This window comes from Alosa sapidissima, chromosome 9 (assembly GCF_018492685.1).
Source record: "Alosa sapidissima isolate fAloSap1 chromosome 9, fAloSap1.pri, whole genome shotgun sequence".
In the NCBI taxonomy this organism is placed as follows: Eukaryota; Metazoa; Chordata; class Actinopteri; order Clupeiformes; family Clupeidae; genus Alosa; species Alosa sapidissima.
In genome coordinates this window covers 27256536-27277993 of record NC_055965.1, presented here as the reverse complement: position 1 = coordinate 27277993, position 21458 = coordinate 27256536, and the positions used below count along the sequence as shown (strand labels likewise).

General features: G+C 41.9%; 3 protein-coding genes across 5 annotated transcripts in view; all 3 read right to left on the bottom strand.

Annotated features, from left to right (window-relative positions):
• LOC121719390 (NACHT, LRR and PYD domains-containing protein 12-like) overlaps positions 1–21458 on the bottom strand; it is a 705660-nt gene that overhangs the window by 627581 nt on the left and 56621 nt on the right. The gene's annotated exons all lie outside the window — the stretch shown is intronic.
• On the bottom strand, positions 1872–8316 carry LOC121719594. Of its 3 annotated transcripts, none has more exons than XM_042105360.1 (5): positions 8178–8316; positions 4345–4410; positions 3779–3978; positions 3391–3489; positions 1872–3128 (listed from the first exon to the last, which is right to left on the bottom strand). In XM_042105360.1, exons 2-5 carry the CDS (start codon positions 4395–4397, stop codon positions 2746–2748), a joined length of 735 nt encoding a protein of 244 aa, XP_041961294.1. In that variant the 5' UTR covers positions 4398–4410; positions 8178–8316; the 3' UTR covers positions 1872–2745. The 3 variants fall into 3 exon arrangements, with proteins under 3 accessions (XP_041961294.1, XP_041961293.1, XP_041961292.1); XM_042105359.1 differs by lacking the exon at positions 8178–8316 and adding an exon at positions 7569–7629 and having other exon boundaries at positions 3391–3486; XM_042105358.1 differs by lacking the exon at positions 8178–8316 and adding an exon at positions 7569–7628.
• On the bottom strand, positions 12026–21131 carry LOC121719597. The gene is made up of 5 exons (XM_042105365.1): positions 20994–21131; positions 18347–18435; positions 17500–17714; positions 14979–15062; positions 12026–14032 (listed from the first exon to the last, which is right to left on the bottom strand). Exons 2-5 carry the CDS (start codon positions 18427–18429, stop codon positions 13671–13673), a joined length of 744 nt encoding a protein of 247 aa, XP_041961299.1. The 5' UTR covers positions 18430–18435; positions 20994–21131; the 3' UTR covers positions 12026–13670.

The window sequence follows — 21458 nt, the reverse complement described above, 5'->3', positions numbered from 1 at the left end:
AGGTATTGACGATTGGCCGGGGAGGGTCATGTCTTTTATGAAATGACTGCTGGATTGTCGTTGAAAATTTTCTTGCAGGCAGGGGAGGGTCATGCAATTTTTGATTGAAGCACTCAAAATTCCTCCGGTGACCCCGTTTATAAATAACGAACGGTCCCTTACAGACAAACGAGAACATGTGGGTCACTTAATCAGTTTGCCTCGGTGTCCATCTTCTGGTTGAATAGTTGATTGTTAAACTGTGTGTCTGTTTGTCAATCTGAACTGTGTGTGTGTTTATCTAGTGGTGTACTGTATACATACCTGTCAACACTCCCGTTTTTCCCGGGACTAATGTTTCAAGGTCATCTCCCAGCACCCTCCCGTTTTGTTATTTCTCCCGGAAAACTCCCGTAATTTGCATGGCCATCAAACTTCATTTTAAAACCATTGATCCATTCAGATTGCCAGATTGTGTATGAAATACACCCTACACATACACGATCACTTAGTTTCAATTTCAAACGTTTTGTCATAGGCTAAAACCTGGCAACCCAAAAACCTAAATCGGGTGCCAACTGCGCAGCCTGAGTCTCGTCATAAGCAAGCGGGCTAGTTGAATGGCCTACTTCAGAACTAGCTGTTGTGAAATTGTTGGGAATTTAACTGATTAACACATCACATAAACTGTTATTGAGTGAAACATTTGTTTGCAGTTATGGCCTCTGTCAGGGGGAGGCTTGAGAACGGGTCTGGATTTTTCAAATTTCTAACTCATTTCCAAAGAAAATCCACATCTGTGTAGACCAGTGGTCCCCAAACTTTTTCTTCCGAGGCCCAGCTTACTATGCCTGGCTGTAAGAGAGGGCCAGAGACTCGGAGTATATCAGTAACCATAAATAGCTTAGTGCTGTGAACAACAGCAGTCTACCTTAGTTGAATATTCCATTAGGCATACATTTAATCTATAGGCTATTGCAATTTAATACCATTGTTAGCTATGTTTATATTGCCATCATGCCATATCAGTGTAAAATGTAACTCAAATTAAATAATACTAATAAAGTTCTCAAACTATGAGAATTTTATGAAGTGCTGAAGTGGTCTGAAATGACCACCATTCTAACTTTCACTCACCTGAACTTGTGAACATTGTATGAACATTTGAACAAATAAAAATAATTATACCAGAAAGTCCCAGAAAAATGACTTGAATATAAGTTAGTTAGTTATTAACAATTCATTGATACACTTTTAGAATACTTTTAGCACTGATGCATTCAGCATAGGCCTCTTACATTGTTTGCAGGTAGGACTACATTTCATTCCGTTTTTGATGGCAAACGCGAAACAGGGCCAAAACAACCACTAGTGGACAAAAAGAGTATTACATGTGTACTGTTAAGACTCGCCATAGAGAATGAATGGGGGAAATTGCGGAGGTTATAGTTTGACGATGTCGTACTCCCGTGCGGGCCAGATGCTATACTACGGACATGTTTTGGGGGGCCGTAGTTTGGGGAGCACTGGTGTAGACCCACATCACAGTCTCCCAGCTTTACTGTTGACATCTGTTTTGTTACCATTAGGTAATTATGTTCAATAATTGTGATCCCAATATTGACTAAATGACGTTATGCAATAATCCAGCAGCTCTAGAGTGTGTGTGTGTGCGTGCGTGCGTGCATGTGTGTGTGTGTTTTGCCATAATCCAGCATCTCTACTACACATACACTTTTGACCTACATTATGTCTGACCAACATTGAGCTTCTCAATGACTCAATTCAATGATTTAAACAAACAGCCACCAACATGCACTACATCAATGTGCCCTACAACATGCACTACACCACAGCTATTGGCACACATGTATGAAGGCCTAAGAAACAGGTTTATGAAAGCACAGGGGGCCAAAAGTTTATTAAATGTGCACAAATACACGACTGAAATCCAGTCCATTTATGAGTCACAATGGCATCTCCATACCATAATGAAAACAGTTATAGCAAACAGTATACCATACAATGACGTGCATGCCAAATCAAAAATATATCAGCTCTGAATTCTGACCTAAATCTCCTTTAGCTGCAAAAGGAAGCTGTAAGCTGTCAGCTGGGAAATAGGAAATAGCCCTCAGCTGGGAAATAGGAAATAGCCCTCAGCTGGGAAATAGCCCTCAGCTGGGAAATAGCCCTCAGCTGGGAAATAGCCCTCAGCTGGGAAATAGGAAATTGCCCTCAGCTGGGAAATAGCCCTAAGCTGGGAAATAGCTGGGAAATAGCCTCAGGTGGGAAATAGCCCTCAGCTGGGAAATAGCTGGGAAATAGCCTCAGGTGGGAAATAGCCCTCAGCTGGGACTTAAGTTCAGCTGAAGATCTCCAAAATACTTTGTTTTTCTTCTCAATCTATTCTTATCTCGCCTTATTTCTCGCAAGGGTCCAACAGAAACAGGTGAGATCTCAACTTTACTAGACGCAAAGCTATTTCTCAGGAGATGAAATGAAGAGACACAAGGCGATGGTCAACATCTTACACTGGTGTGAAATTGAGCTCAACTGTGTCTAGATGAAATAGACGAGACAAAGAGTTCTCCTTTCCTCTGGGTACTCCAGCATGGACTAGACCATGCTGTTACCACACAGCCTGGAGGACAGGACAATTCAAATCAGATCTCTTCTTTGTCCAACAGTATTGCTCCTATAGACACACGAGGAAAATGAAGAGTTGAAATTCAGAAATACAAAAATCGAATCGCCATTTTTTTGTTAGGCAGCGTAGGTCGCGCTGGGCAACTCGAGGGCCGAGGGCACCTCGCTGCACCAGTCCAGGTCTCCCTCGATGTCGTTCTTCATGGTGTCCAGGTGGGCCAGCACCGCGCTATGGCTGCGCTCCACGATGGTCATGACGACGTCCCTGTAGGGCGCCACGGCCGCGTCCAGGCAGGCCTCCTCCGCGGCGCGCCGCTGCTGCTGGACGTGCGCGTGCAGCGCGCGCTTCTTCTCCTGGAGGTTGCCCTGCAGGTGGCACATCAGCTCGGCCATGCTGCGCTTCTGGTCCTCCGCCGACAGGTGCACCCTCTGGCAGCACGCGCGCAGGTCGGACGCCTCCGACTCCGACATGAGCTCCACTGGAATCGGCTGAACGGCATCTGGGGTGGGAGGAGAGAAATGATCCATTAGAGGAGGGTGGAGAGAAAGGAGGAGAAAACACACTAGTGGTGGCAATCATATAATACTCATAATGAAGGCATTTTTCATTAAGCATAGCCTGTATGTACCTCTATGATCAGCATAGTTGGGTATTAAATGTAACCTGCATGTACCTCTATGATCTGCATAGTTGGGTATTAATGTATCCTGTATGTACCTCTATGATCAACATAGTTGGGTATTAATTTATCCTTTACGTACCTCTATTAACATAGTTGGGTATTATTGCTGCCACCAGCGCTGCCAAGACCATCACGAGCAGCCACGACCAGGACACGCCTGCATTTACTGGAGCCACTGCTGAATCGAGTTGTTGGAAGTGTGAAAACAAAACAAACAAACAAACAAACAAACAAACAAAACAGGGAAAAAGTCCTGTCTTCTAAAATTTCACCACTTATTTCCAGACAGCGTCTTGAAATGATTACACATCTGATGCAGCACATATATTCACCATTTTCTGTCATTACAAATAGCCTACAGTGAGGCCTGTTCTAGAGACAGACAGACAGACAGACAGACAGACAGATCGATCGAAACATAGATACTTTACTGATCCCCAGGGGGAAATTCATCATGTTCTACCCACCAGGTGGGGGCGCTGCAGCGGCCGGCACTCTGGGTGTGCGTGCGGGGTGAGCCAGCACGTGTGCGGACGTGGCCGGTGCCTGGTTGTGCTCGGCCAGGTGGCTCTGGCAGAGGGAGGTGCTGCAAGTCTGGCAGTGTTTCACAGCGCCGTGGACACTGTCCAGGCAGATATCACACGATCCTTGAACATGCCGTTTTATACTGTGAATTACAGAACACGCAGAACAATAACTATACACGGCTATACGATTTGTTTTATTCTGTACATTGGAATACATAATAAGAAACCTATTGTTCTTTAAAGCATAATGTAGACTCTACACTTTCCATAAATTGAAACTGGATTTCGAATTTAATTTGAGACTAAAATCACAAACATTAAAGGAAAATGGTGCATGCGTAACAGATCACTTGGTTTGTGAACACCTTGACTTGAGCAGTTATTGACACTGTGCAAATAACAGTGAATTGATTTGAACATAGTGTTATTATGCAATAATAATGAAACAACTTTATTGTGAATACAAAAAAAACATTGCAATGTATAAAATGCCCAATTCGCATTACCTTGCATGCAGATCAACTTCATTCACAGAGTCATCACGCAGATCTCCTTCCATGTTGTGCTCACCCCTGTAATAGAGATAATGATAAAATGACCAGCTAAGACAGACCAGGCAGTCAGCATGGACAGACATCCCATGCATTAATTCACCATGTATCCTCCGAAAAGAAATGCTACAGTTGGAAAACGTGTATGTTGTGGGGAGCATTTGTACTTTATAGACTTGGAAACCTTAGTAAGGTATACAGTAGTAGTAAAAGGCTGAAATCTATGTTCTGTCTATAACAGAACTAGGAACATATTGCCTGACACTGGAAATGTTTATTTGCCTTTTTTTTTTTTACCGACTAAGATACTTAGACTGCTATAGACTCCTAGTCTAAGGTGCATAGGCTGCTTAATACATCAAGCTGATGAGACCTACAGTAGTGGGGTGTGTGTGTGTGTGTGTGTGTGTGTGTGTGTGTGTATGTGTGTGTATGTGTGGTAGCGACAGAAATGTGCAGTAATCAGACTATAAAACACTTTGGGGTGCTTTAGATGTCTCCTTGGGTTGTGGGTGCCTTACTGGCTGCACTTTAAAGAAATGTAGACATTTCAGGGATGATCGGAGTTATGTTTGTCCATGACCTCTGAGGTCAACCTCCCTTAAAGAGAAATAACAGCACACACTCAGGATGTGCACTTACAGTGTCAGTACTGTAGGTTGTATCACCAGAACAAGATACACTCCAAACTGTAAGTGTGTGGGATAACTTTGTGTTTTAATAGAAGTTTTGCTGATATTTTTACTGACTGAGGCTGAAGGCTGATGCATGACTGGTGTTAACTGAAAATGGAATGCTTAGTACCTCAAGCTAATGCGACCTAGTGTGAGTGTGTGTGTGTGTGTGTGTGTGTGTGAGATGCTTCTACAACTTGATTGCAGTCCACCTGTGCCTAAATGAATTCATTGGACATTATTAGGAGGCACACATCTGTTCATGTAAGGTCTCACAGTTGAGGTTGTATGTCAGAGTGAAAACCAAAATAGCAAGCGGCTAAAAGGGGAAGCTCACAGCTGCTGGTTTTTGAAAGGGCCTCTGAAGCGGCTGACTTGTTTTGGAACAGCTGAAATCTTGTTAACCCCAAAAAGACAGTGACTTGGGATAACTGACCTCCTGAGGTAGTCCCTGATAGCTGAACTTTGCGTTAGCCCAAATCCGCCTTGATATTAATACAGTATGACACATTTCAGTTCCATGGGATTCTTATAAGATTGAATCAGCATTCCGAATTTCATTGAAATCTGTGGCTATACTAAAGTCCAAAAGTGTGATAATTTCACACCAATACAAATGTATTATTTTTATGTTTCAAGCATATCTTAACGAGTCATTCCAGCATTTTCTGTGTTCGAAAAGTGAAGTCTATACAGGTAATGCACTTTTTTTGTTTAGGGCGATATGCACTAACAGTGTCAGTAGATCGTGTCACCAGTTGAACATACACCAACTACTTTTTTTTTATTATTTTGTGTTTAGTTTAAGTGCTTATTTACTGCTAGTCAAGTCTGAGAAGATTTGCCTGTTGTTCTGCTCAGTGCACGTCTTACTATCTATGCATGTGTGACTCTAGGAAAATAATTGAGCTGAGATTGTAATCACAGTAAATAATCATTTTAAGCATCTTCTGTTTATGCATGTCTTGCTACTTATCCGCATCCAATAAGGTCTTCTCTGCAGTGAGCAGGTCTGACATGAGGACCCTATTGTCCCAGGCCGACATGGGAGGCAGACATGGGAGGCCATATGACATACATTACACATCTGCAGGGTTGTTCTCACTAATAATTGACTTTACGAGACCGACAAGACAAGACTGAGGAATGTGTAGTAGTTCTGAATCTAAATAGTACTATTGTTGTGCTTTGAGTTGGCAACAGACGCACAAATAAGGCTTTACTAATAATGTTCTAATTGGTCTAAAAGGAATTTAGTAAATCTTAAAATTCATAAGTGCATGCATCTCATTGTACATGAATGGGCCTCTGCTTCCATACACAGGCCTGGTGTGTGTGTGTGTGTGTGTGAGTGAGTAAGTAAGTGACCATAAGTGGACGTATGTCGTCTGTGCAAGACTACTGTCTCAGCCTCATAGTCTAATTTATTACAATTATAATTATCCTTTATTGGATTTTGCACTCTAAAACATGAAATTGGGATTATATGTTCAACCTATGCATGTGTTCGTCCTGGAAAATAATTGAACTGAGATTGTTATCACAGTAAATAAGCATCTTAAACATGATAGTATTAAACAGGTTAATATTACACTTAATGCAGATTTGGGTCTGCTTTGTGAATGTTTCAGACACACCCTGCTGTTGCCTTTGCATTGAAATCAGATGGACATAGCGGGAGTAAAAACATGCAGGGAGCTCTAGTGCTTTGTTTCTGAGTGTGGTCCGCAAGCTATCCCAAGTGGTCCGCGAGCAGACGTGGTAAAATATCATATACTGTAGAGGAGTTGTTTGCAATATTGAACCAACTTGTATGTAAATCCAAACAGTTCTGCAACACTGTCTCTGTAAGATATGCCAGTTTAAATCATATGAATCCTCTGACACAATAAGCAAAGTGCAAAGACAATAAGCAAGGTGGTTCAGTGAGTAGGCCTATAGTTGTGTAGGCTAATATACTGTTGAAGTAGGTCTTTTTTAGCTAGGAGGTCCGTATGTTTATTTTTTATTGGTTAAGTGGTCCTTTGTCTGAAAAGTTTGAGAAACACTGCTCTAGCGGACACCTACATTCCGGTCAGCAGCAACTCTGTGCCATGCATGACCAACGACACACTTTTCTGTCACCTTAGATGATGTCTGACATTTCACAGATCAAAGGTATGCTGCAGGTGATGCATTGCATAAGGAAAATTGTGCCGTCTTGTTTTTTAAGATGCAGAATGAACTTTTGACAATTGTAGCCTAATGTGGAAGAATACTAAACGTGTAAGGTTAACATTAAAAGTGGATGTGTCAAATTATGAATTATAAAATTCCAACAGCATAAAAAGTACCCAACTCCTGCTCTACAAAACCCTCAAGAGTAACGAGGGTCGAGGGCCAGATTAATGTCCCATGAGGCGCTGGAGAACAGGTAGGTCTACTGAGGGGAACCCTAGCGGTTAACTCCAAGAGGTTTGGGGACCCAAGCCCTGAAGGGTCGTGTGGTCTGAGGGGTGAGCTCACATTTTCAACGCCCTTTGGCCTTTTGGTCATCTTGTTGTGTGTTCACTCAGGGCCCTGATGCTCAGCCTCCTTTGGACAATTACATATAAATATCTATATTTATACACAACATTACAAACATACAAAATTAGGAAAGCGAAACCTCAAAATCTTAAGTATGAAAAAAAAATACAGCTTCCGAAAATTAAGTTTCTTTCATTTTTAAATAGAAAATGTAACTTATAAGACTTATTATTAGGCCTACTACACGGGCCGTCAAATAACACGTAAATCTAAGACAAATGGAGACCAAAGAAAATACTGTCGGGTAACGTGGCGTGACGACGGTGATGTGATCTGAAGTTATCGTGTGGTATGCTGGGCGATAACTAACTGAGGACCGTGTTTTGCAGAAACGGCAACAATGTAGTCATTATTCTTTCTTGCGCGTAAGCTAATGGCGAAATCGCTAGTAACTTTTTTGAATGACAGTGACAGCTTAGAGCTTCCATTAGCCCTACGTGACACACACACACACACACATTTATTTGAGAGATATAGGCCTATTTCTTTCTTTTGACAGAGAAGAGACTGTCAAAGAGTGGCGAATGAGATGTAGGTCCAGCTTACCTGTGGATGTGTGAGATGAGCAGCAATCCCGAGGAGCGAACAAAACAATGTAGAGGAACAGGAAGTCTTTTCAACTCACTCCACGCTGTTGCCTAATAATCATCCAATCCGCTGCTGTTGCTATGCAGAAACTCTGACAGGAAAATATTCGGTTTGTACAGACGCAGTAGCATTGACTTTGATACAGTAGTTCACAGTAGTTCTGTTTTTAATTTATTGTAAAATTATTTTTGCAGCAGTTAGTATTTATTTACTGTGCGTAAACTGATATTTGCACATTAACACTATACGTTAGACCGGCACATCCGGGAACTTGACTCGTGACAAACGTTCCCGCCCCTTTCGGGGGGAAAACAAACAACCCCTCATTAACTCCAACGCAAATTAGGGTCAATAAACGTAATTCGTACAGAAATCGCAGGAGTAAATAATAACAAAAAATACCACAAATCAATATGACCACTCAATACATAACCACTTTGCCGGTCGTTGACCGTGAAAGATACCTACAAAAGCTTAATTCAATTAATATAAAAACATGTCCCTTCAGTCTCCCGAGTACGAAGTGGTGCAACAACCCCACTCAGTGACCAGAAGTGTCATACGGTCTTCTCTTCTTATGGCTTGTAGCCATAATTTTCTTCTGTCAGGATTTTTTGAGGACATGGTAGGCAAAATAAACTCAGGGAGGGGTTCTTAGCTGTGTGGTTGGTACATGTCTACCGGTTCACTCTGGCTTGTTCTGAGGGAATGTTTTCCCCTCAAAAGGGGCATGGCGCAAACAACCTGCTCTGTGTGACGCGGGTCCGGTTGTAAGTATAGCTGCTGTCTGCTGGATGGATGCTGTTGCTTCCTGTTTTTTTTTTCTTGCTGCTCATTTCAAACGACGTTTCCTTCCACGCCTGAACAGACAGTTGAAAAGCAGGCCTACTAATATCAAAAGGAAGTTTTGGCATTGCTTGTAAGACAAGACATGCTTATTTGTTATACAATTAATCACTGTGTGATGTGAGGGGATGTTGTATTGTAACATTATAAATTATAAAAACTGTTATGTTATTGCTGATATTAAAGAGCAAAATGTTGACATTGTGTCATTTTCCAGAACAGTCAGCAGACATGACTTCCCTTTTTTCTTGGAATGGGGACTTTCAGCCTGTTCTACATAATGCAGTGTGTGTGTGCGCGCGCACAAGTGTGTGTGTGTGTGTGTACATGTCTCTGTGTGTTTGTGAAAACAGTAAAAATATTACATTACATAAGCCATTTATAATGTGATTGTCAAGTGTGACACACCATTCTTGAATGTTTGTAAGGACAGCTTGATTCAACTTTCAACTGTCAAGGCACAGTGGTCAGTGGTAACCTTCTGTTCAACTACCCGCATGTTTACAGAGAACTACCAAAGTCCTTTTAGGCAAGTCCCTCCACTCAGCGGCCATATTGCAATGCTTTTTGGGCACTCATCGGGCATCCTATTCGGCAGAAATGTGCGTGCGCAAGGCTTCATGACACCAATCTTGCTCCAGCGGCGAGTTCACAACACATGATTGGCATGATGTCTTCACAATACACCACATGATTGGCTCAATGTATTCACGTGTCGACGTTTTGCCGAGGAAGGAGTGGGATATGTTTAGACAACGGCCATCTAGCCCCATGCATTTCTATGGAGGATCTTTTAAGTGCTGTGTCTCCACATTAGAAAGTCTCTGGAACTACCTCCAACATTTTGCTAGTGTATGCTTGTATATTTGAACACACTTCATGGGTGCAGCTAAAGGCTGGTTTGCCTAATGTTAACGCATTTGTGCAAAGGAAATAGCTCAATAAGGATTTACTAGTTTGTAGGTCAAGATGCCACATGTGAGCCAAGGCATTGCTCTCCATATCTGTATAGGCTCCAGTCATCTGACCTTCGAGATATCCTACAGTACCTATCACATGACCACCCCCAAATATGGTTGTGTCCATTTTGGTGCAAATGGAAACATCAGCTCCATGATGACAGATTTACGGCTTTTTGTCTACGATTCCTTGTCTCACAGGCACACTGCAACTTCGAAGCAACTCTACTGGAATCACAACGCAGCATTCATTGGGCAAACCAAAAAAACAAAAAGCTGTAGGCCTACTGGAAAAATGCAAACTATATGTAACCATTATCAATGTTTTAATTTTATAAACCTTTTCATTTATCAATGTCAGATATTTTAATACACTTTTGACGCAAAAAAGACAGGAGCCAATACAATTGTATTATCTTTGTAAAGAGAGAGAATGATATAAAACAATGGTTCGCACCGAGACTCTGATATGTGATACATGTAAGCTTCCTAATATATGTTTAGGTCACACAATCAGGGTGTGACAGATAACACATGGCCTAAGGCATGATTTCTTCTTAGGCCCTAAATGGCCTTAGACATATTGACGGCTAACACATCTTGACCTTTCAGGTCAGACAGAATATTCGATTCCATTCCAGTCTTTTTCTGTTCCTCTTTGGTAGATTTTCAGACACAGCCTGTCTGGATTTGATTTAAAAGCGGACCCAGCCTGTCTGGATATTACAAAAAAGTGGAATCATTAACAGAACACAATTAGGTTCATGCTTGTAGACTAAAACATGATAAACTACAGAACATAAGATTTATGCTTGTGAACTAAAACATAATAATAAGCAAAACATAAGTGATAAGCATGTGAACTAACGGTACGGGTAGCACATGCCTCAGTCCTGAATCCAGTAACCTGCGACCCAATTAAGTCATGGATCTGACAGAACACCGGACACAATGAACACCAGAACACAATGTTTTTAAGGCAGTGCAATAGCTAAAAACAGAACACCAGTTTTAAAAGAGTGTAATAACTTTTCTTAATTGTCAACATAAGTCAGCAGGTTTATATTTCTCCAACAATCAAGTAAAGACTTTGCATTCCACCATAGTCTGTATGGGGGCCTAACGTGTGATATCAGAGACACAGACTGCACATTCTTGTTTTCTTTTTTTCTTTTGGGGGCCTCTTGGTAAGATAAGCTCAAGGTCACAATTAAGCTCCTCTTTCATTGGTATCAGTGTCAGACAGAATGTCCTTGCAGACTGTGGGGAGTGAAGCAGCTTTGGTTGTTGCCCATGAGATAAGGATGATTTGCTCATAACTGAAGCGTTGTCCTCCATCGGGTCTCAGGAGCTCATTGTGTGAGCACGGTTGGTGAGGGCATTGTGCCCCATCACGTGACTGAAGATGGATGCTGTTGTGTGGAAGAATACACTCCTCCGGAGTACAGGGCCCACACATGCTGTGGGTGTCTTGAAAAATGCTACATAAATCCTGTGTTGTTGTTGTTGTTGTTGTTGACCCAAGATGGACGCTGCTATGTGCTGTGCGTGTTCTTCTTTCTTCTGAGTTGGGGGACTCCGAGTCATAAAAGGGGTCAGAATGAATTACTGATGTGTTGATGATGCGAAGCCGTGTGATGGAAAAGACTGTTACGCAGTTGTGATGACACCCACACACACACAATTAATAAGTAACACACATTTAAATCACTGCACACATTGAGCAAGGCACCCAACCCCCAACTGCGCCCCGGATGAAGGGCTGCTCACTGCTCCGTGTGTGTATGCATGCTAGTGTGGGTGTGCTCCTAGTGAGCTCACTGCTCTGTGTTTGTGTGTGTATGAATGTGTACACTACCCCCAGATGGATAAAATTCAGAGAACAAATTTCCAGTATAGGATCTTCCTAGAGCACTATACAGTATAACTTAATCTACCCCCCCACCCCCAAACTAAAGGGGGACCTAAAGCACATATTAAGAAGTCACAGAGCAAAGCCGAGAGAGCTAAGAGATCATTTATTTATTAGACATACAAATAAAGTCCTGTGGACAGCAGTGGTTACCATGACAGCAAATGAGTAACAGATGATCCTGTTTTTTAGTCAGATATTGCAGTGAGGTGTTACATGGTAGAGGATTTCCCACAGCAACCAATCAACAACCAAGGAAACCGCCTCATATGATAACTTCCTCCTACAGCAACAATAGGGGGATTCGACTTGATGCAGCCGCCTGCAGCCGTCTTAAGCTGACTGCATAACACGATTATTTCTGATGTTTTCAACACATGAGGTTGTAGGATCAGAAATTTGTCTAGAGATTGTTGAGAAAAGAAGTCTCAGCCAGTCGGGAGTAGAGAGTCAGAATTCTCAGAGAGCTTTATTCACGGATATCCGGAGACCTACGTCGTGTTGCTAACAGACACAGTCTGATGCAACAAACAAGGAAACACTTTTTATACCCCCCTGACAAGTCAGACAAGACATGACATCTCCATTAATGGTACGCAAACCATTTTACGACTTGGTTACCCGAGAGTTGACCATATCTATAAGGTTGTATCCCATAACGAACGACATCTACAGTATGGAATCCAGTCAAGATTGACCCCAAGACAGTAAATAAGGTCTTGGGCGCCAGCCCGCCGGAGCAGGGCCTACACAGACTCCTCTGCAGACACACACACACACAGGATGATTTCACAAACACCTTGAACATGGCATTCCACAAATGTTGTCTCATAAATCTCTCCTTCACTTTACTGCTTACTGCAGCAATTCCCTCTTTAACATGTTCACAGACCACACCAAAAGAGTAAATGGTTTAAAATAGCAAACTCATATATGGTGAAAACCTTTAAGGCCAACATTTCTTACTACAAGGTCTAGAACAATACTACTCTACTACAATCTCAGAAATAATCATGTGACACAGTTAGCTTAAGACAGACGCAGGCGGCTACATCAAGTGGAATCCACCTGTTGTTCTATACCAAACTCACTGTTTACAGTGTGTGTACAGTGTATCCACCTAAAATCATTCACAGATGTAAGACTCACTTCACAGACTTCAAAAAAACAAACAAAAAAAAACAAAACAAGAAATAACCTGTTGTTATTGATGTTGTTGAAATGATCTCAAGAGTGTAAAACATGAAAAGAGAGCAAACAACAGCCTTCACAGAGTGTTCAACACACCACTGATTATTATGTCAAATCAAACACTTTGTGACACTTAGTAACTTAGTACCATTTTGTCCGGCTTCAACTCAGTCCTAGTCATGTGTGTGCTGCCTAAAAAAAAACTTGAAAAGGAGATTCCACAACCACATGTTTTACAAGGGGCTGAGGAGAAAGTTTAACAGAATGAAAATAAACAATGACATTTAACACTATTCCTGTGTTGGAAACATTTTGTAGAAGATTTTAAAAGAAAGAAAAACTCTACGGATTTGATTATTGATTTTTAATCCATGAATCTGATTACTGAACAAGCTTGTCTGGGAACAGTTAGTAAGTCAAATAGTTAGTAATTTAGCTAGCCAACAAGACCAATGTGAGCATCAAGCAGAGAAGAAGAATCCACGTTTCAGCAGAACATCACAAACCAGTGCAACTCAGAGCAGCGACAAAAAAAACAGCTCGTTATGAAGACTGAACGGCGTCGGCCTTGGCCAACTCATCACACCACTTCTGTACTCCCGCTGTGAACGTCCGGTTTTCCAGCAACGAGTACAGGATGCGGTTGGTGCTCTCGACCATCGGCATGACGAGGTCCTTGAAGACTTTCTGCTCGCTGCTGAGGAGGCTCTCGAGTTGCTGGCGGTCCTCCTGCAGCTTGATTTTCATCGCGCGCCGCTGGTCCTTGAACGTCTCCTGCATGTGGCACACGCGCTTGGCCAGCAGGAGGCGCTGGTCTTCCACGGCGGCGTACATCTCCTCACAGTCCTGCATGCGCTTCTCCACCCGCGGCCGCTGCTCGCGCACCAACGCCCTCAGACGGGCATCTGGGGGGCACACATTGAACTGAAATTCAGTGATATTTAGCACTATACCGGTGTTTAAAACATTTTGACGAAGTCTTTAAAAGAAAGAAAAATAAATCGATGGATTTGATTATTGCATCTGATTACTATATAAGCTTGATGGATTTGATTATTTGATTGATTACTGATTTTTAATCCATGGATCTGGTTACTATATAAGCTTGTCTGGGAACAGTTAGCCCAACGCACCAACTCATGCACCAACGCCCTCACACGTGCATGTGGGGGCACAAACTGAATGATTGACTGATAGGCTGATTGACTGAAATTCAGTGGGCATCTAGGGGCATGGGAGGTATAGATGGAGGGGGTAGTAGAAGTGGTTGGGAGGGTAATATGGGGGGGGAGGGTTGATGGAGGGGTAGTGGAAGGAGGTATAGGTGGAGCGGGTAGAAGAAGCTGTTGGGAGGGGCTTGGTGGGAGAGGTGGTGGAAGTATAGGGAGGGGCATATGGAGAGGTGGTGGGAAGTGGTTTAGGGGAGGTGAATCAAGAAAAAAGGGTCATGAATGATTGGTCATACGCAATAATAATAATAATAATAATAATAAAAGCTGCAATAGAAAGTTAAATTTAGTGGGCATGGGGAGGTATAGATGGAGTAGAAGTGGTTGGGAGGGGAATATGGGGGGAGTTGGGAGTTGATGGAGGGGGCAGGAGAAGCAGTTAGTAGGGGCATATGGAGAGGTATAGGTGGAGCGGGTAGAAGAAGCTGTTGGGAGGGGCTTGGTGGAGAGGGTAGTGGAAGTATAGGGAGGGGCATATGGAGAGGTGGTGGGAAGTGGTTTAGGGGAGGTGAATCAAGAAAAAAGGGTCATGAATGATTGGTCATACGCAATAATAATAATAATAATAATAATAATAATAATAATAATAATAATAAAAGCTGCAATAGAAAGTTAAATGTACCTTCATCATCTGAAGACATGTAGAATACGGGTACCATCACCGCCACCACAACCACCAGGATTATAAGGGCTCGTGTCCAGGAAACTAGAGTAAGGGAAAATCAACATCACTTTCTTATTAACTGAAATGCTTTTGAATGTAGCATAGCACTCTAAGGTACGTTATGCAGAGGTGGACAGTCAGGTGCGTAAGGGGGTAAACGTCCTACTAATCCCATGTGTTGGTTCTCCCTGTGCACCTGACACAGGTGACTTCACTAATTAGCTTTCTGAAGCCAGGATGCCCACCCCAATAAAACTGTGTTCAAGTATTCACAAACGCCTGCGGAGAACTTGTTAAAGAAATGTAAACCAAATATATCTGTTGGCTTATGTTGACAATTAAGAAAAGTTATTGCACTGCCTAAAAATCTATAAGTGTTCTGCTTGTTATACTGTTTTAGTTCACATGTATGAACCTTATGTTCTGCTTATTATACTGCTTTAGTTTACTGTTATAGAAATGTTTAATAAAGTTATCATTGCTTACATTTTATACACACATAAGTTTGAGCAAGCTGTAAATAGAGTGTTCCAGAAAATGCAAAAACAAAAACAAAAACAGGAAGACACCCCAGAGGGGTATTTCACAAAACCTAGATAAGGGATTAAGCTGGGATTTTTAGGTGATCCTGGATGAATTTAGCCTTGATTTGGTTTCACAAAAGAGAGGGCGCAGCAGTTACCATGGGGATTTATTCTCTGCACCTAGCCTGGCCCCGACCAGGCTAACAGCCAAGCTAAGTTAATTCTAATGGTAATTATGTTGTCTTATTGGTTCAGCTAGCTGTCATTCACATCAGACCTCTGTGCTAATTTTTTAAGGAGCTTTATTCCATTTATAAACTATTTGCTGAATGTATTTGCTAGCAAAACAAAACAGATTGTCTGCCTACTACCATATGGTTATTGTTTTAATTGTGATAGCCTTATAATTATTAACATAGGCCTAGGTACTCATTGTTTGCTTATATTTTATTGATAGACGTTTGATGAATAGCCTACTGTAGTTCATTAGAAGTGGAGGGGCAAGTTTTCGAAGGTATTTTCAACTATAATATTAAGGTAGGCCTATATCATAATATGTGCATCTTTGCACTGGCAAGCGCTTTCTTAATGACGTTGCGTGCCGAGACAAGGAAGCACTCACACGTGGGTGCATACGTAAATTTGCATTCAGTTGGTCTACCACGCCTACTCCTGCTTTTTTACAGAAATAGCCATGATTCCCCATTCCAAAAAGGACAACTTTACTTCATTGTTAGTCTATATCAAAAGCGGTTGTTCACTTTGTGTGAATGACGCTATTTTCCACGTCTTTTTTATTCCAACCGTGGGCACTTTGGAGCAGAAACGGGAACGCACTCATCCTGAATTGGCATTAGTGAAACGAGTTGAGCTAGGATGACCAGACAACGCTATGTCAAACCTTGCTTTATCACTTATCTTGGATGTCTTAATTCTGCCTTTGTGAAATACCCCTCAGGTGTGGTGAAACTGATAACAGATAAAGAGGAACTGATGAGCACTAACAGGAAAATAACAAGTTACAAAACTAATGACTGATGACTCCTGCTATTCTGAGCTACTGTAATAAAAAGAGCTTGCTCTGGTTCGGAGGCAGAGATTGTTTTGGAGAGAGGGGGATCCCTGCTCTGTGAACACTCTCTCCTCTGATCAGAGTTTGCTGGTTGAAAAGCTTACATGTTGTCGTGGTTCTTGTTTCTTAGGAAAAGGGGATTTTTCCTTGACATTCACATTGTCTGAATCTTATGTTCACAAGCATAAATCTTATGTTCTGTATATTATTGTGTCTTAGTCTACAAGCATGAACCTTATGTTCTGTTTATAATTCTGCTTTTATAATATCCAGACAAGCTGAGTCGCCAGAGTTGCCCAAATCAACCAGAGAGAAACAGAAAGAAATTAATTTCCACAGTCTCGGAATGTGCTGTCTGATCTGAAGGTCAAGATGTATAAAGATGTATTAGGCCACTTAAGTGTGAAGAATAAATTATGCTTTAGGCCATGTGTTAACTGTCACACCCTGATTGTGTAACCAACATATATAAAAGGAAGCTTACATGTAGAACCCATCAGAGTCTTGGTAAAAAACATTTGTTTTGGATAATTCTCTCTTTGCAAATATAATGCAATTGTGTTGTTCTTTGGAATCACTGGCTCCTGTCTTTTTTGCGTCAAAAGCGTTTGCTTAGCATTTGAACACACCTCAGATGATTTGTCATCAGGCACCATTTTACCTGAGCTTGCTGATGCCTGTACATAGCTGAGTATTGTGTGTGCTGCGGAGTTACCATTTTACCTGAGCTTCTCCAGTGAGGTGAACTGCCTGATGCCTGTACATAACTGAGTATTGTGTGTGCTGCGGAGTTACCATTTTACCTGAGCTTCTCCAGTGAGGTGAACTGCCTGATGCCTGTACATAGCTGAGTATTGTGTGTGTTGCGGAGGTACCATTTTACCTGAGCTTCTCCAGTGAGGTGAACTGCCTGATGCCTGTACATAGCTGAGTGTTGTGTGTGTTGCGGAGCCCGGCGACTCGTTGTGCTCATTCAGGTGTCTCGCGCAGTAGGCGGCTCTGCAGCTCATGCAGTATTTACGAGCATAGTGGACACTATCGAGGCAAATGTCGCACACCGTCTGATTGAGCTTATAAGCCTCCAACTGGCTTCTGAACCTGTAAATGAAAATGCAAACATCATCAGAAACAATGTCTTGGAGTTTATGTTTTCATCAAATTCATTCACCAGGAATTCTAGAAAATGTCAGGAAACTAAATCTGAGGTGGAAGTGTATAATTATCAGAGGTGGAAACCCTGATATACATCGGTACACATCCTGGAATGAATTCCTTCTTCCTTCACACTACCCTCCCTCTTGCTGTCACTGCAATCATACACACAGACTAAGGGACTGAGTAGAGCTGTCTGATCATCACTAATGTTTAACCAATACATTAACACATGTGTTAACTGTGTGACCAATGCTTTAGCTGAAAAATTGCCTGACTAACTCAAACAACTGGGCAGGCCTGCATAAAGGGGAAATAGACTAACTCTCTAGTGAACTGAATGATATTGGGATGTGTTACAGATCCTTTGATATATTCTTGAAACAGACCTTTGACCTCTATACTTGCCATTGGTTTTGGCAATATGTTAAAAAAAACATTTTGGCAATATGTTACAACATTCCTTTTCCAGCTTGGTTACTACGTAAGGGATACGCCAGTAATTATTGGGAAAATAAGCCCCGACAGGGTGAACCGGACCCCGACGCACAGTAATGTTTGAAATGGATGTGGGCTACCTTGAAGGTGGTTTGTCATTGCAGTCTGAATCACATTTTGCTGGAGGCCTTGTTGAAGAGTCATCATGCTGTTCCTCTTCCATGTTGTCCTACAACAACAACAATAAGAACAACAACAACAGTCAAAACATACCAAGAACCATGGAAATGCATTATGTATACTATTGTCTTTCATCTTGCCAGTACTACTTATATCAAGCATATAAAAGGACTGCCCTACCGGAGGAAATAAAATCTCATTTGACAGCTGGTGGTGCGTGGTGACTGACTGGTATGTGTGTGTGTGTGTGTGTAGGGGAGAGGAGAGGAGGAATTTCCCATCCAAACAATGTCAAACTCAACTCTGGCCCTGCCAATGTGAAGCTGGTTGAACACAAATAGTTTGAGAGATATGTGAAGGTCAGATAGACACACAAGCAGACAGTCAGAAATGCCATTGATTAATAATAGATAGATACCATTATCAGAGTTCTGTGTTCAGTGCATAAAGGTCTCATCACATCAGACAGTAGCTTTGGGTTTGTGTCTGCCAGTTTATTTTTATTTATTTTTTATGTTTGGGTTCTGTTAGCAGTTTGCTTATTTAACAGATTTTCTTCCCACAACCGTACAGATAACTAGCACCCCCCCCCCCCCCCCCAAACACCAGCTGGTTTCTAATATCAGTTAATTCTTCCCACCCAGCGTCATCCCTGAACCACGTTCAACACACACAAAAACACACAACTGCACTGGGCCTGCTGTGCAGTTTAGTACGGTCAAACAGATAACTGGGCCATTTTGGAACCTGGCCTAATCAATCTGCTTGTATTTGAGTTACCATCCATCCAGGACCTATACAGCCAGTGCTACAGAAGAAAGGCCAAGCGTATAGTTTCTGATCCCAGTCTTCACAGCCACTGTCTTTTCACCATCCTGCCTTCTGGCAGACGATACAAGAGCATAAGGACCCGTACCAGCAGATATAGGGATAGTTTCTACCCACAAGTCATCAGGATGCTGAACCGTCCTTTGAAATCCCCACATAATGGTCCACAAGATTGTTTTTTGGACACTTGGAGCACAAGGAATTTCAATGCTGATAAATGCTTATTTATGAGTACATGATAATAAACTTGAACTTGAGTAGTGAAGATGGCCTGACACCTTCAGCAGAATAAGAGGACCCCACCCCCGTTTTCCCCCTCACATTGTTGTTAAATATTAGCCTACATTAATTCACTTGCCCAATGGCCAGCACTATATTTGGATATGAGGGGCAAATAATCACACCACTGGTTTCATCATCACCAGAATCTATCAACATTTGTATGAGAATTATATTAAAGACAGCCATCTTGATCACAAGAAACCCAATTGTATAACTTTCATACCGAGACGCAAATTTTTCTATCCAATATGAGTGTTGTTGTTTTTTTAACTACTTTGATTGCATGCACATACAAATATCCTACACCCTGTGTTTGTCATTTACAAAGTCCCACCTTGTGTGTGTGAACTAACCAGGGGTGAAAGTAAGCCGGTACTGGCCGGTACGGAGTACCACTAAAATATTTGGAGAGGGTACGCCGTACCGGAAAGAAAACTATACTGTCTCTGAAAAATATAGCACTTTCAGCATGACAACACAACTGCTAACGTCAAATTACCAGAATCAACACGTTTCCCCCAAAATATATTTCATATACATCGTTCTGAACTGTATCTGAATTGTGTCTAAACCTCCCGTGCAGCTGGACAGACAACGAGCAAGCTATAGCACGCGTACAGTAGCCTACAGTAATTGCGCCAACGTGCACTGGTATCCAAAGTGTTTTAGCAGACGGACGTTTCTTGGAAAGTCTCCCAAATAAAAAAAACATACAGGCTAAAGAAAAATATGTTGATGTTTCAATAGCCTATTCTGGTTTTATGTGTGCAGTGTTTCGCTGGAGAGACAGGAGACAGACAGTGCGTGACAGGCAGAAACGTGTTTCATGATATACAGTAGCCTATATAAAAAAATTGATTGGAAGTGGGAGCGAGCAGAGTAACTAGGTTAAATAAATAAATGTTGAAATTAAGTGTTTGCAATTTATTCATAATCAAAAACAGATGCAGGTGGGTTAAAGAGTGATACTAGAGTGATAAGAAGTCCTAGTGAATGCTTGATAAGTAGACTATAATACAGTAAATAAACAAATAAATAAATAATAAATAATTAGGCTAAGTGAAATTTTCGGAGCGCGCTCTGGGCGCGCATTATAACTCTATATCATAGTACCACCAAGAAATAAAAACTACTTTCACCCCTGGAACTAACCTGTGCAATTCTGCATGGACGAATAAAGCCGCCGTGGTGATTATCTGATGTGTTTTAATACCAACAGGCATGAACGGAAGCTATTTTGAATAACTGGACAACAACACATTTCTCTAATTCTATACAACACCAGGCTACACGCCATAACCACCAGTGGATCGACGCACATAACTGTCGAGTAAACTAACCTAAGTTCTAGGCAGGCATGAATTCGTATAAGAACTAAAAAGTGACACCATGACATGACAGTCACTAGGTGATTTCCGCTGCACAGTAGTCGTGCGCGCTGTGCAAACAAATTATTTAGTAGCCTTCCCTAAAACTGCATATTTCCGTCTAACTTACCTTTGGATGTGTTTTCGAAGAACAACAGACTAATTCACTTGATTCCGACGAAGCAAGTCTAGAGGAACGAACACCGGAAGGGTTTTGCTCTTCTATAACCCCTTGCCCTCTTTGGGCAAATATTCATCCAATCAGCACCTGTTGCTAGGCAGAATTTGTGGTATGAGCCCGAGACCAGGTTTTAGTTACTCGGTTTATCAGTAGCCTATCATTGCCTCCCTGAGGCTGCCAAGGCCTAGTGACCACAAGGACGTTGTCAGGAACCGTCCCATGAAACAGACACGTGCTACAGTGCCACAATGTGAAACATTCATCTGCAGATAATAGTTGCTGACAGAAGTATAGCATGGGATGTAATTTAAGATTGACAGAAAGAGTAAAGAACTGCATATGGCATTATTTTGAACACATGCAATTGTGTCTAGCAACCGGCAACTAGATAGATAGATAGGCTACAGTAGATAG

Bases quoted from the DNA above. Each gene is read 5' to 3' on its own strand.
- LOC121719597 (XM_042105365.1), bottom strand. From the start codon at position 18,429: ATGGAAGAGGAACAGCATGATGACTCTTCAACAAGGCCTCCAGCAAAA. The intron at 17,715-18,346 runs GTAGCCCACATC...TTTCATTTACAG, and splicing joins AATGACAAACCACCTTCAAG to GTTCAGAAGCCAGTTGGAGG. The intron at 14,033-14,978 runs GTACATTTAACT...TGTGCCCCCCAG, and splicing joins CATGTCTTCAGATGATGAAG to ATGCCCGTCTGAGGGCGTTG.
- LOC121719594 (XM_042105358.1), bottom strand. The intron at 3,490-3,778 runs GTGGGTAGAACA...AACTCGATTCAG, and splicing joins CGCTGCAGCGCCCCCACCTG to CAGTGGCTCCAGTAAATGCA. The intron at 3,129-3,390 runs GTACGTAAAGGA...CTCCCACCCCAG, and splicing joins ACCCAACTATGTTAATAGAG to ATGCCGTTCAGCCGATTCCA.